Raw genomic sequence first — 16,335 nt, 5'->3', positions numbered from 1 at the left:
TTTAATCCTACATGCTATATTTCATAACTGGGAACAGGTGAAATTATTTTTACCGCAGTGACAACAAACTACAGGGAAGTGTGCTACAACTGGCTTACACTTCGTCAGTTATTCACAACATTGACATGCCTCAGAGTCAAATTAGCCCCTGTAATAAAGGACAGGACACAAATAAAGGGAACTGCACTAGGGAGACAAATAAAGGAATATTGGGGCATATTTACAAGAAAATCGGTCCCGATGCACAACTTTTCCTGTGTCACCCATGCCGCATCTAATTACACCATGGTAGCAATGCATTTACAATATGGTGCACCAAGTTGTTCGTTAGGGCAATAGCATCAAAATGTGTGGTGCTATTGTGGCGCTTTGCTGCAATAGTGTCAACAATTTTGAAGCTAGTACAGCAAAGCACTGGGAGGACCATTGATTAAAATGGTTATGTCATTTTAACGTGTGTTTTGAGCAGGCATTTAAAATGACGGAAAACCTTGTGCAGCTAACATGCATACATTATGCCTAAGGTAGGCATAATATGGCACAAGGGTTTACAAAGTGGTGCAATACAAGCATTGTGCCACTTTGTAAATATGGCACTGTAGAAAGTCCTAAAAGCAGCCTTAGCGTAAAAATAAATGACAGTAGGGCAGTTCAAGGAGGTGCTAGGTGCTTGTAAACTTGGCCCATCAGGTTTACAGAAGCATGCCGCTTTAGGGTCAGTTTGGTTGCACTAAAAAAAATTTGAAATGGCAAATTAAAGAGTAAATAAGAAAACTGTTTATAGATGATTACTTAAAACATTCACGGTTCAACAATTTTTCATAATGACATATGTCATGCAGGATTGTTAATTAAAAATTGGTGGGCTTAAATTGATGCCATTTCTGCAAATTAAAACATTTAGCAAGGCATTTTTTGCTTAAATGGTTCAATGCTAGACTGCAGGGTCCTGGATACAGAAGTTAAAAATATTAGGTTCCTAACTTCTGTCATTGTGTTTTAACTAATCGTGAACACAGACTGTTTCCACTTGCCCCAAACCAGCAAGACATAATGTTATTGCTTGTATTACGCCTGGTGATCCTTCAGAATGAAAGCACAACTTTTCCCTTCAACCAGTCAAGCCTCACTCGTGTATCGACCTATGGCACATTGATCCCCTAGCCGCAAGAGAATACAGGCTGAAATATAGCTGTAATTCACAGTTAAAGCGCAAGTTTCATTGAGTCATGCTACACGTATAAAAACTGTAGTAAACGAATCAGATAGAACTGGTAATTGTTGTCTACATAAAAGGTTAGTTCATAAACCAATTTATACATGCACATATAAAAGACATTGTTCAACTTTCATCCTTTACCTTTTATGCATTTTGTTTCCTCATTTCTATCAATGAGAAGGTATCTTGGACTTTCAGGAAACCAGGGAAGAATCAGCAGCTGGATGATTGCTGGTACACAACTTGTGCACACTAAAATGGGCCAGTACTTTTCTCCACCTAAGAGCTCCCTGATGAAAAAATAATGAAGAATGTAGAATTAAAAATACAAAGTATGAAAGACACCAAGCACCAACACCATGCACATCAGGGAATATTGTGAATGGGAGAGTAGTTTCTCATTATAGTCAAGCACACAAAACTGTAAAAGAGCTGCTTTTTTGATTCATGTTACACTTCCCCTTCAATGGTGAAAACATGCCCCACCAGGAGCACAGAGGGTCACCTCCATATTTTGAGGGCTATTCACAAACATAGCCTTACATGTTAGTAAATCTACATGTTTAAGTTCACTCTTACCACTTTTGGATAACTTTACTACATTTGGATATTTATCATTTACACGCGTAAATGTATTTAAAAGTGAAGACTTGCATGTCCCCACCATCTGAATTAGGGAGTGGATTCAGTAACAATGTAAATTATGACCAAACCGTTAATACTATTAGACAGTTTGCAGAACTAGTAATTTGAGATAAGAGGACAAGAAACCATAACCTAATGTTAGAAATGGGGACTCTAGTTGAAGTGGCAGGCACTAGTCAATGGGGGTGGCGGGGCAGTGGGAATTACAAAAAAAATAATAATAATGAAATAAAAAAACATATCTTTTATGTTGGGACAGACGGTTCCGTCTCTCCTTCTTCCTAGGACTCCTGGAAGCACACAGGCTTCCAGACTTCCCTCCAATCATGATGCTGCTGTCAACAGCATGAAAGCAGAGTTGTGACTGGTCTGAGCACCCTGCTTCAGCGCTCAGACAGGGAGTGGGGCCCTGTGCACTTTCTCCTCCCCGGCTGTTCAACAGAGCTTGTTGCAGAAATGCAAAGTGCACATGACTGTTTGGCCGGCCCAACACGGCTAGCCAAAGAGTCATGTGCACTTGTGTGCATATAGCCCTCTTCCAGCCCAGCCCGCCCCACCGTAACCGTGCTCCTGAGGAAAATTAAAATGATAATAATGTTGCGTTATTATCATTTTATTTTTCCCTTTCCTTCACTGCATTAAGCAGTGGGGCGACACTCCTCCGCCTTAGCAGAGGAGCCGCCACTGACTAGTTGGCAGTCAATTTACACCCTGTCCAAGTAAGGACCCTCACTCTAGTCAGGGAAGGGAGATACCCAGCTCAGATAACCCCTGTTTGGTAGCTTGTCACAAACAGTCAGGCTTATCTTAGAAGCACTATGTAAAGAATGTGCACAACCACATAGAGTAACACAGTGAAAACACCACGAAAGGACTCCACACTAATTTACAAAAGCCTATATTCATCTAAATCAAACAAGACCAAAACAGCAAAACTCCAACATACACAAGTAAAGATATAACATTTTAAAGTACAAAGAGTCTTAATCCATAAGATTCAATGGATGCTTTGTTTTAGTACAAAGTACCTGGTATGCCTCAAAAATAAAGCTGCATGGGCGAGCATGCATCGGAAAAGCAAGCAATGTTTTGATTCCTTACTTGCAAGTGAGGCCATGTGTTGATTCTTTCTCCTCCGGGTAAGCAATGCATCAATTCTATCCTCGCAGGGAAGAGATGAGTTGATTTCTGGACAAGCAGCCGTGGTCCGTGCAGTGATGTTGAAGATTTTGACGTCCAGGGACATTGCGTGGAAAATTCGGATGCACGGCAATGGTGAAGACACACTGAGTTGGCAATGCGTCGATTTCTGCAGTCACGAGGTAGGTGCTGTGCCGATTTTTCTGCTGCTCATCTCTGGTGTATGGATCTTCACTCAGGTTCTGCCAGCTTCTCCTTCCAGTGGCCCAGGGACTGAATGTAGCACCACTTGGCAAGTCAGGGGGTCTCAGCAAGAGACCCCAGGTGCTGGCAGATGAAGTCTTTAATATCTCCGAGACTTCTTAACAGGAGGAAATCTCAGTCCAAACCCCTGGAGAAACTTCACAAGCAGGATACACAGCAACGTCCAGTCATTGTCCTCTCTAAGGCAGAAGCAGCAACTGCAGGCCAACCCAACAAAGCACACACAGCAAAGGGGCAGTACTGCTCCTCACAGCTCTTCAGCTCTTCTTCTTGGCAGAGGTTCCTCTTGATCCAGAAGTGTTCTAAAATTGTGGGGTTAACAATCCAATACTTATACTCATTCCTGTCTTTGAAGTAGGCAAACTTCAAAGCAAAGTCTTTATAGTGCACAAGACCCTGCCTCTTTCTTGCCCTGTGCCAGCCACACTCTAGGGGGTTGGAGACTGTATTGTGTGAGGTCAGACACAGCCCTTTCAAGTGCAGGTGTCAGCTCCTCCCTCCCACTCTAGCCCAGAAAGATCAATCAGGATATGCAGGACACACCTCAGCTCCCTTTGTGTCATTGTCTAGGGTGAATTCACAAACAGCCCAATTGTCAGTCTGACCCAAATGTGGATTCAGCAGCCAAGCAGAGGCTTAAGCAAGAAAATACCCACTTTCTAAAAGTGGCATTTTCAAACAGACAATCTAACAAACAACTTTACCAAAAGATGTATTTTAAAATTGTGAGTTCAGAGACTCCAAACTCCACTCTCCATCTGCTCCCAATGGGAAACTTCTCTTAAGAGATATTTCAAAGCAATCTCCATGTTAACCTATGGGAAATATAGGCCTTGCAATAGTGAAAAATGAATTTGATCCAAAACATTTCCTACTTTTTAAATCCACTGCACCCTCCCCATGGGGCTGCCTTGGGGCTAGTCATGTGGGTGGCACAATCGGTGCTGCAGGGCCACTGGTTGCATTTGATTTACAGGCCTTAGACACCTTGGGTGCACTTTACTAGAGACTTATCAATAAATCAAATATGCCAATCATGGATAAACCAATTATAATTAAAATTCAGATAGAGAGCACTTGCACGTCAGCACTGGTTAGCAGTTGTAAAGTGCCCAGATTCCTTAAACCAACAAAAACAGTTTAGAACAAATAGGAGGAAGGAAGCAAAACGTTTGAGGATGACTCTGCAAAAAGGGCCAGGTCCAACACCTAGCCTAAGTAAGGAAAATCTTTACTTTCCAGCAAGTTCTTCCAAAGATCATTTAACAGTACAGCATGCAATAATAGCGAAGGAGCAACTATAGAAGTTTAGCAGAAGGTTTGAAAGAAAGGTATATGCTGCAAGCCAACTGCGAGATGAACCACATCAATGGAAGGAAAACATTCCTTGCACCAGAGTAGTGCATTAGTGCAGAAAGACACATGAGACACATATATGCCAAAAGTGAACGTACTGAGTGTGTAATTGTCCTTGAGAGAACCACATGTAAGCAGTGGGCCTGATTCACAAAGGTAAACTTAAACCAAAAGTCTAACTTTAGACCTAAAGGCTAACTTTACTGTTGTAAAGTTAGACTTTTGGCCTAAGTTTAGACTTTTGGTCTAAGTTTATACCAAAAGACCAAACTTAGACCAAAAGCCTTACTTTACTCGTAGTGAAGTTAGACTTTTGGGCTAACTTTAGACTTTTGGTTCAAACTTAGACCAAAAGTCTAACTTTACTACAAGTAAAGTTAGACTTTAGGTGCAAATTTACCTTTGTGAATCGGGCCCAATGGCTTCAGTGCATGAGCCAAGTGTCTAACATACTTGTAGTTAGAAGAGGGATGCATCAGGAGCTGTGCATGCATGGGACATTCAGTAATATGCTACATACAGTGCAGTTGGTAAGCAGAGTAAAAATGTGGAAGAAGTATTTTTGCCGAAGTTGCTGAGGCTATATCTGTGTCTCTGGTGTGTCCCATGGGTAAAAACACATCACAGTGTCTTGCTGGTCTGAAACTATCCTGCAGTCGGTCCAGGTGGCTACCTGCTGAGGCTGCTAGTTTGATTTTGAAAGTTCCTGCTGATTCTTGGTGGTGATTCAATTTACATAAGCTTGAATGAAGCCAATTGGCGTGGCTCTCATAATAAGTCCTGAGTAAAACATTTTTAAAAAGCCTTGATGTATATAAACAATGAAACATATTGCTTTTAGTAGACAATGCATCTATGACGAAATTAGTTTAATGTGTGATGATTGAGACTACTTTTGGGATTGTAAAATTGGTCCTGATGCATTGCAATACAAGTACTTCATAAAAGATAGAATGAACACCAAACATCCAATGGGATGAGATGAAAGCGAACTACAGAAAAACAAAAATCACACTGTGATTACCAAGTCTAATAAATTTCACATCCACAAAAAATGCAAGACTGTAACACAATCCAGAACACAACCCTGCTTATAAACCTAACATCCATGCAGGATCCAGGAAAGCAAATGTGCAAAGAGTACCCCCAAGGCTCACAATTCCCCCATACACACAGGATCAAGGAGGGCAGATCACACCCTATACCATAGATAACAAAGTTCACATTTGCAGAATGCAAGACAGGAGTAATTTTCTAGTATCCACACCACACATAGGAAAACCATAGCTCACAAACTTCATATGCCTTCTGTTAGAAGTTGGGTCTCTAATTGACAGAAGTATGCACCCTGTTCAAGTTAGGACCGTATTCCTAGTCAGAGTAAGTCACAACGCAACCTAAATGATCCTGTGCTCACCCTCAGGCAGCTTGGGACCGAGCACAGAGCAGGCAGGCTTAACTTAGAAGGCAATGTGGCAAGTATTTGTGCAATAACCCATACAGTAAACACCACAAACAGTATCCACACCAGGTTAGGAAAATAGAGAATATTTATCTGATTAAAATAAGACCACAACAACGGAAATCCATCCAGTGGAATTCGAGATCTGAATTTTTAACCCTTTTGCTGCTAGCCTCCTTGCCTTCCCTCTCCCCCCCCCACCCCCTGAAGCCTAGCCTGTTTTTGGCTATTTGGGGTAGTTCATGATTAGGGCACCATAACTTTTTGCCCACATAAGCTATCCACGCCAAATTTATGTCCTTTTTTCAACAGCCTTGGGATTCTAAAGGTGCCCAAGGTTTGTGGATTCCCATGAAAGAAACTGAGAAAATAGGCAAAATATAGCAAAATGTTGAGTTTTAAATAAAAAAATAGGGAAAACTGCACCAGATAAAATTGTTTGTTTTGTTCCCTAAAAATGGCATCTACAAATGGTTTGCTGTATTAAAGTCGCCATCTTCCAAGCTTTCAGGAACATACAGAGCTGATTCAAAAATTCTAATTCTGTACAATAGTATTGGGATTTTTCAAAGAGGTACTTCCAGTTTGTGATGGAAACCATTGTGAAATGCATGGGTGATCCAGAAAAGCTATAGATTTGTAAAAAGCAGTCAAAATTCTGAATTCAGTAAGGGGTCATACAGCAAGGAAAATACATTTTGAAATAAAGACATTTTGAAAATGAGTAGGAAAAAACTGGCATTTGTGACATTTTCATCTGCAATTTTTTTCACAATGGCTGAAGCAATATACCATTATGTCCAATAGACCCTTCTGGTTGTGGGGGTATATAGGGTTTGAAGGTTCTTCAAGAACCCAATATACAGGTCAAACAACTAAGCTGCACCATACAATGATTTTTCATTGACTACTGAGTATAGACTAATCTTATAGTGAAAGAGAAAGAGTGAAAAATGGGTATCAAAGAAACTGATGTGTTCTGAAATAGGCACAAGAAATAGAGTTTAGGAGCAGTAGTTATTTCTATATGTCTGAATTTGTGGGTATCCGCACTAGTGTATGATTTGGAGGGCATTTTTTTTAAATGTCATCTTTCCCATACGCTGGCTTACATTTGAAAGGTATAAATGTAGCGAAGTCCAATGGTAATAACAAATGTTCTTCTATTTCATGTTCCTAGAAATCACCCAATAAAAATGGTACCTCACATGTGTGGATAAACTTAGTGCCCATCATAGGAAACTGCCCAAAATGCAACATGGACGCATCACATTTTTTCACTGAAAACTGACCCTTTTTTCCAATGTGGGTAGGTCTAGATTTCAGACCCTAGCTCAACTGCTACCTAGGTAACCTAGCCAACCTGTACATCTTTGAAAACTAGACACCTAGAGGTATCCAAGGTTGGCTGACATTCATGGCTCTCACCACATTTATTTACCCAGAATTCCTTCCAAACCTCAAACTTTGCCTAAAAAACACATTTTCCTCACATTTCTGTCATGGAAAGTTCTAGAATCTGCAGGGAGCCACAAACTTTCTTCCGCCCGGCATTCCCCCAAGACTCCAGATAAAAATGGAACCCCACTTGTATGGCTTGACCTAGTTCCCAAAGCAGGAAATGGCCGAAAGCACAACATGGACGCAGTACATATTTCCACCGAAAACTGGCCTTCGTTTTCCAATGTGAGTGGTTCTAGATTTTGGACTCTAGCTCAGATGGCACCTAGGGAAACCTAGCCAACCAGCACATTTTTGAAAACTAGATGGCTAAAACTAGATATCTAGGGGTATCCAGGGTTGGCTGACTTTTGTGGCTCTCACCATATTTTTTTACCCAAAAACTCATGCAAACCCCAAACTTTGTCTAAAAAAACTCACTTTCCTCACATTTCTGTCAAGGAAAGTTCTAGAATCTGTGGGAGCCAAACACTTCCACCCAGCATTCCCCCAAGCCTCCTGATAAAAACAGTACTCCACTTGTGTAGTTAGAACTAGGGCCATGACAGCATATGGTCCAAAACGTAACATGAACGCAGCACATTCTTCCACCCAACACTGACCCTCTTTTTCCAATGTTGGTTGCTCTAGATTTTGGACCATAACTCAGCTTGCACCTAGTGAAACCTAGCCAGCCTGTACATTATTTAAAACTAGACACCTAGGGGTATCCAGCGTGGACTGACTTGCATGGTTTTCACCAATTTTTTACCCAGAATCTCTGGCAGACCTGAAACTGTGTCTAACAACACATTTTCCTCACATTACTTTGATGGAAAGTTCTGAAATCTGTGGGGAACTACAAAAGTCCTTCCACCCAGCATTCCCTCAAGTCTGATGATAAAAATGACCCCTCACTTGGGTGGGTAAACCTAGTGCCCATGACAAGAAACAGCCCAAAACATAACATGGATGCAGTGCATTTTTCCACCCAAAACTAACACTCTTTTTCCAATGTGGGTAGCTTTGGATTTTGAACCATAGCTCAGCTGGCACCTATAGAAACCTAGCCAACCTCTACAGTTTCTAAAACTAGACACCTAGAGAAATCCAGGATGATATGACTTGCATGGATCACATTGGTTTGTTTTTTTACCCACAATGCCCTGGAAACCCCAAATTTTGCCTGAAATCTGCATTTTTCTTATATTTCAGTGATAGAAACTTAAAGAATCCGCAGAAATCCCCAAAATGTATACCACCCAGCATTGCCCCACCTGTGCAAATAAAAAAGCTGCCCCCCTTGTGTGGCTGAGCCTTGACAGGAATGGACCAAACGAAAGACAATGAGAGCCCTTGCGTGGAAACTCCTATTGACCACGGTGGGATCTGTTCCTGATGCTGGCACTAGGTGCAGCCACAAAAGTGGGGCTGAGTTTTTATCAGTACAGATGGGTCAATGCTGGGTGGTAGGAATTTTGTGGATTCCTACAGATCCCGGAAGTTTCCATCACAGAAATATAGGGAAAATGTGTGATTTCAGACAAAGGTAAACGATTGCAGGGCATTGTGGGCAAGAAAATAGTGTGTGGAGTACATGTGAAGGACACCACCATGAACTCCCCCAGATGTTTAGTTTTCAAAAGTGTCTGGATCTGGTAGGTTTTTCAAGGTGGTGGCGTACTCAAGTCCAAAAAGTGCAGCCGCTCACCATTGCAAGTGGGATGATAATGGGAGCTTGCTAAGCTCTCTTGGCCCATATGTAAAATCAAAACCCAAAAGAGTCAAATGTCCTTTTGGACGCCATTGTGATGAGATGCTTTAGTCCACAGGGGGGCATAAAGACAGCCCCCACCTCATAGGGTGGGAGCATAACCATGCTTACGGTGGTGAGCAGCACCCACCCCTCTATTTTTTTTTTTTTATCATTCCCTGGCATCTAGAGGGCTTTCTGCCTCCTCGGGGCTGATCAAGGGTAATATCCTCTATCTGCCCCTGGGGGCAGAAAGACTGTGTCCCCATTTATTTGGGGTGGGGGCATGGCCATTGGCAGCCCCCAACCCTCTTTTATTAAAAAACAAAGTGGGCTTTCTGCTCCCCTGGGAACAGATTGGGGGCAATAACCTCCATTGTGCCCGCCCGGGGGGGGGGGGGGGGGGGGGGAAACATGTGCCTATTTTTGGAGGTGGGAACATTGCCATGCCCGGCCTGAGCGGACCTACCCCTGGTGCCTAGTGGCTTTTGATCAGTGGTAATTACCCTATCTGAGACTGCAGGAGAACAGGAGGCAAACCAGCAAGCCCTTTGAGAACATTCTGGTGGGAAGGCAGAGTACTTCTAGCAGGGTGAGAGAGCAGCAGGTGACAAGCAGTAAGCAGTCCTTGCAGAAAATCATTCCAGATGATTCCTTTGTGCAGCACAGAAATTCTTCTGAGATAGGCTCAGTTCTATGTCCAGAAGTGTCTGGTTTGATGAGGTCAGAGATGCAGTACTTAAACCCAAATGTGCCTTTCAACTGGGGGAGACTTCAAAGAGTGGTTTTGAAGTGCACAGTTCCCCTTTCAGCCCAGTCCTGTCTGCCAGGATTTCTGTGGGGGGTAATCAGTCCTTTGTGTGGGGTAAGGCCAGTACCCTTTGAAGTGTAAGTGAGAGTCCCTCCACCCTTCCTGCCCATTGAGACCCATGATTATGCAGGTTAATGCAAGTGCAGTTGAGTGTCCAGTGTTTATAGCTGTCTGGATAGAATACACAAGGGGAGCTGTCATCCAGCACAGAAAAGATATCAATTAGTGACAGGTTGTAAGCCACATAGAGCAGCAAGAGCAGAGAAATGCTTCTCTCTAAAAGTGGCATTTATAAATTAATAATGTTAAAACAGACTTTACCAGTAAAGAGGATTTACGATTACCATTTCAAAGATATGAAACATGATGTAACAACTCCTTTCTGACCAGATATTACAGCTTAAAGGTATATTAAGAAATTATCAATGCTGGCCTATGAGACGACCAGGCTTCCCAATAGTGAAAAACAACTTTTGGGAATTTTTCACCAGGACATGTAAAACTTAAAAGTACATATCCTGCCTTTTAAATACACTCTGCCCTGAGGGGCATATAGGGCCTACCTTTGAGTGACTATGTACGTACTAAAAGGAGAATCTAAGGCTTTGAAAAGGGTTTTAAATGCCATGTAGAGGTTGCAGTAATACTTCACAGACAGGCCTTGCAAGGGCTGATATATGGTTAAGGGGCTACTTATGTGAGTGGCACAATCAGTGCTCGAGGCCCACTAGTAGCATTCATTTTACAGGCCCTGGGCACATACAGTGCACTTTACTAGGGACGTATAGGTAAATTGAATATTCCAGTTGGGTAGGATCCAATGTTACCATGTTTAGAGGAGAGAGCACAAGCGCCTTAGCAAGTGTGCAGAGTCCTAAAACCAGCAAAAACGAGATCAGAAAAATGGAGGGAGGTAGGCAAAAGGTTGGGGGAAGATCAAACTAACACCCCCATAATACAAACATAGCTTGAACAGAAGCATCACAGCACCTAAAATGACTGGCACCCTAGAAACATAACACATCACAGCTGGCAAACAACCCATAAACACATATTAGCCCTCACAGAACAGAGGAATGAATATAAGTTGACTCCAGTCCCAGTAAAAAGCAGGACACAAACTCATCACATTACAATTCCTAATTAACTGAAGAGTAATGTAATGAATCTTCTGCAAATGCTACTTGACTTTCTGTATCTCATTTAAAACCTAGAAGCAATGGAATATCTTTTACAGTTTCAAAACCTCTCACAGATAGCTTCCTCTTCATGCTCTATGAATGATAACAAGGTCCAGACATAGCTGTTGCTCAAAAAACACCAATTGGTCTCAGCAAAACTTTGGTGAAAAACTGGTGCTCTCTACCTAATTGTACTAAATGTTTGAAAAAAGATATCATGCAATGTCTGGCCTTTTAGAGTAATCTCAGCAGCGGCCGCCACATAACTCTAGGGGCAGGGAGACGGGGGAAGGAGGAACGGAGACAAGGTAAAATAAAAAGCCTTACCTTGCCTCCATCCCTGCCGTCTCCTGCCGCCACGCGCTCCTCTTCTTGTGGTGTCCCAGCATTCACTGCTGAGACACCAGGCATGCACCCCAGCAATCCTGGTGCTGCTTTCATGCAAAACATAGCATTAAAGGAGCACCACTGCCGCTTAGACACATCCCTGGAGTCTGTGCAGTTTCTCCAGCCAGGCTGTTAAGCACTGCAGGGCTGGGGAAACCTATGTTTGCATGTGTGTTTAGCCGGCCTCAGAGGGCTGGCCAAACACACATGCGCACTTAGGTGCACTCCTCCCTCCCACCTCCCGTGGCCCAGCCCTGCCCCCCGCTCTCCTGGCTGTGCCAGAAGCAGAAAAATAAAACAATAGTAAACTATCATTTTATTTTTCTGCTTCTAGCTCAGCCGGTGGGGCAAAGGAGCCACCCCTGAGTACTCTCGTGGCACAACAAGGAAGCACCCAAACGGAATTGCTTACCCTGTCCAAACAGAACATTTAAATCCTAGACACAATCAGAGCACATCTGACAAACATAAGTGGTAGAATGTGCATGACAAGTTCCCAAAAATATTTCAACAACAATTTTTGTCGTCCAATTTCTTTGCAAAAACATCCACATACATAAATATAACAACCGCCCTGTTTACACAACGAGCGGGCCAACCCACAAGAGCATGCCCTATATACTATTGTACTACTGCATCACAGATGGACTTGTCAATGCTACTATGTTTGCATTCCTCACCACTAGTCTATGAACCATCAGTCATAACATTTGACTGTCCGTCAACCATAGGTTCCTCCAGCAGAGCACCCTCAATCTGTGTTTTCTACTTTTACAGCAATACAATTGAACCCCCAGGTCTACAGTGTGACAAAGAATGTATTTTTGTGATTCCTACCATTTGATATCGTACTAATCTTCACTGCTGTCATGAGATAGGCAGAAAGAAAAGGAAACATGAAAGTCGTAGACAAAGAAAAGTGACTAAAGATATACAAAACTGAAAATTTCACTAAGCTGAAAATTTCAATAAGGTTTACTAAAACTGCTAAAATGTACAATAGAAGAAAATAAAATTAGCCAAATTAAAAGATAGTGTCACAACATCAAGGGATGAGGGGGAACAATATCACATAAAACGGGAGAGAAATTCTATTTACGATGGGCTACAGCTGGAGAAATGCAGCTATTACAACTAGCAAAAGTGAGCATATTGGTGGAAAGATTCAGGAAATAGTGAACATGAAAAGGACAGACAACAAGACGGTGTAAAATGTGTACATTTGTAAGCTGGCAAATTAAGGTAAACAACCACTGGCAGAGCCAATAGGTCGCAACTAAGCTACTGGGTCCTGACCTATTAAGTTTGCCTATTTTTTTTTGGTTTGCCCTGATGCCATCATGCAGCGACATCTACGAGGGGGCAGCAGAATGGTGGAGAGGTTACCATAGGGGATTACTTATAGTCCCACTTAACATTCCACAAAGTTCCATAGTTTTAAGTCCACCGCACACACACAATGACAACTTCTAAACAAGGTCAACAGCTAGTGGCTGAAGATGTCTGACCATTCTTGTGCACTATATGTATGTACTACATGTGTATGTTGATTTGTATTGGTAACAGAAGGTGTCCAATGACAGCTAGAACTATCGAGACCTAAATAGGGAAAGGCAGCGGGCATACACACAGAGCATGGGCAAAGGAAGAGGGTTAAAGAGGGGCCACGGGGGACTGGAGTGCACTCTGGCAGTGAAGGAAGCCCCTGGAAACAGGATGGGAGCAGAAGAGCATAGGACAGAAGGAAGCATACAACAAATAACACATTACTGTAATTTATATTAATTGAAAGCATGTAACAATTTAATGATTGAGTTGTACTGTGATGTCAGAGTGTACCCTAAATGGAGGAGAGGGGTGGAACCTATCAGGGGTTGGAAGCTGATGTCTCATCTCCTAAATAATGTCATGAAAAACTTTATTTGTATGGTGCTTCTTAAAATTGGCGATGAGGATGGGCTTCTCTGTCATGAGAACAGTGTTGGGTCCAGAAGTTGATAATCACCAACCCCTAACATTAGCTCATTGTGAAAGGCAAGGCAATGGTTTCCGCTCTTCATTGAGGTGACGGGCAGGTATTGTACTATTTTGTGTTATGAACAAGTTATTGTGACTCGGGCCTGACTAGACCTGAAGCCACTGGAGCAGAAAACATTAAGAAAAAAAGTCCACTTTGGATTTTTATGACAGCTGACAATGCATTTGCCCATATACTCAAGCCCCATGCTGCCTTCTACTATCCCCACAGGCAGCTAGCCTTGTTATTTTGCTCCATTTGTTTCACTCGCCTAGGAGTGCTATAGGCCAGCAGTGGTGGTTGTGTGGCCTATGCACAGTGTTGTTGCATGGCAGCATCACTTAATTGTAAGAATCACACAATTCTTCTCGCCACTGCTTGGCACTGTTTAGGTTGAGTGCGCAAGCAATTTTTCACCTTTTGTAAGTATTCTGTGGGCTTTTAACCATGCCCACCTCATGTCCATCACTTTCACTCATTCCTGGGCTTGCCTTTCACAAATCCCTTGATGTCATTGGTAAATGCTTTAAGTTTGTTCAACTTTGGGGTGATTTTGTTACCGCCTTGCAGACTGACCCTGTTACATGAATAATTGCACATTTGCCGATATACTTCAGTGTGGGCAAACTAGTTTTTCTTTTGTCTCTCCCATTCGAGCTCCATGGTGGCCATGGAGGAAACAGCTCAGAACAGCAGCAGAAACTCCATCGGTGGTATTGAAGCGCTGGTCACATTGTTCACACTGCTACCTAATAAGAGTAATTTCTTCTGGCTCTCGCCTTCACACTCTATAGCGTTTACAAAAACACTTGTAAATGATAAATGCTTTACATAAAAAATACAGAAATCCTCAAAGCAGGTTTCCCAACACAGCAGGAAAGTCATTGCTACAATATTCGCTGCACTCGGGAAACTCGCCCCATAATGCTTTGCAGGCCATTACTTTTATAAAACATTTTACTCATAACTCAGCCCGTGGTAGTCCTTAGACAATGGGACCACTAACAAAACGTTCACGACAATGTGATCTTTCTGTCTTCGTCATCTCTGGGTCCCCACACTAGGTTATTGGGGACACCAAAATAATATCCTCTCCCACCATGATGTCTTTTTAAGCTCTTAAATGGCTGGACCATTTGTTTACACCTGAGGGTAGTTTGTGTTTTAAGGGTTTTGTTTCTAATATAATTGCCTTGAAAATGTGTTATACGCTATGTCCTTTAGGGGCTAAATATTTGAGTGCACTGCATTAATTTCTGCTATTCTGTAATCATGTGGTTATGCTCTCTAAGGGCTAACTATATGGTTACATGACCATGTTTCTTAAAATTCTATTTTATTGTGGTGTTCTCTGAGTGCTGTTCTGAGTAGTACAGTCAATATACTACAATATTCGCAGCACTCAGAAACTCGCCCCATAATGCTTTGCAGGGCATTCCTTTTACAAAACATTTGTGCTCGTAACTCAGCCTGTGGTGGCCCTAGGACAAAGGGACCACCTTCAAAATGTGTTCACTGCAACATGCTCTTTCTGTCTAGATCATCTGTAGGTCCCCACACTAGGTTAATAGGTACCCCAAAATAATAACCCATCCCACCATTCAGTGTATTTGCAAGTTCTCTTATGGCTGGAAATTTTGTTTTGCACATGGGACTAGTTTGTGTTTTAAGGACCTTGTTATACTATAATAGTAAGGAAATAAGCAAGGCATGGAATATGTGGGAAAAATATAATGTTACAAGTGCGGTTGCATGAAGTACATGACATAATCTAATTCTTGCCCTACCTCAAAAGCAAGATGTTTCAGATGCAAGAAGTTGGGATATTATTCCAGAGTGTGCAAATTGGATTATCAGATTGATCAGTGGCAGCTGGCGAGCTTTGATGCTAGTGGGGCATAAGTCACTGCCTCAAACTGCATTTTGTGAGTGAGTGAAGTAGTAGTCCACCCGAGAAAATGTAAAACTAAAGGTGTTTAAATGGTGCATTTTGCAGCATAATTTTCAAACTAGGAAAAATACGATAGCTATTGCATGCAGGTCTAAAAGGGCATTTAGAGATTATTTAACAGCACAGTGTGGAAAGGAAGCCTGTCTCATCCTGTGGTGTTTTTGGTGACTGCACACTCTTTTCCCAGAAGACGTTTGATAAAAGGGAGTCAAACAATAATATCACAGTATATTTTCCATAAAACAATGGCCTCAAACTCCCAGGTAGTGGAACTAATCTATTGGCTGCCACTTGACAAGGCTTGCAATCGTTTTTTCAAAATTTCCAAATCATCTCTCTTTGATTTTTCCCTTCCAATTTTCCTACATTTGTTATCAGTCATAGAAGGTCAGACAATTTCACTGGTAGGCAGAAGATGCACCACTAAAAGATACCACACTCTCAGGCCTTAGCAAATCTGTCTCCCAGATTAGAAAATTTACACACTATGATAAATGAGGACCTCCCTTTACCTAAGTTAAACATAGAAAAGCCTAAAATATCATTTATAACTAATGACAGTAAGGTCATAAAAAGCTTAAGTACATATTTTAAAGTATTAATCATAAAATAACGGACATAGCGGTAATTTCAACCAAGTTAAAAATGCAATCACGCTTTGTCAGAAAAAAAGCTAGTGGGTTCTCAAACTCTAACTTTCCATACCAGT

General features: G+C 42.0%; 1 protein-coding gene across 3 annotated transcripts in view; it reads right to left on the bottom strand.

Annotated features, from left to right (window-relative positions):
* LOC138266189 (solute carrier family 2, facilitated glucose transporter member 11-like) overlaps positions 1-16,335 on the bottom strand; it is a 307,604-nt gene that overhangs the window by 74,327 nt on the left and 216,942 nt on the right. For all 3 annotated transcript variants that reach the window (XM_069214670.1, XM_069214669.1, XM_069214668.1), the window contains exon 6: positions 1,361-1,509. In XM_069214670.1, the coding sequence (XP_069070771.1) occupies positions 1,361-1,509 (149 nt within the window). The remainder of the gene's footprint in view (positions 1-1,360; positions 1,510-16,335) is intronic.

Source organism: Pleurodeles waltl, chromosome 11 (assembly GCF_031143425.1).
Source record: "Pleurodeles waltl isolate 20211129_DDA chromosome 11, aPleWal1.hap1.20221129, whole genome shotgun sequence".
Lineage (NCBI taxonomy): Eukaryota > Metazoa > Chordata > Amphibia > Caudata > Salamandridae > Pleurodeles > Pleurodeles waltl.
Note: the sequence above shows the minus strand (reverse complement) of the source record. Positions and strands in the feature narration are given on the sequence as shown.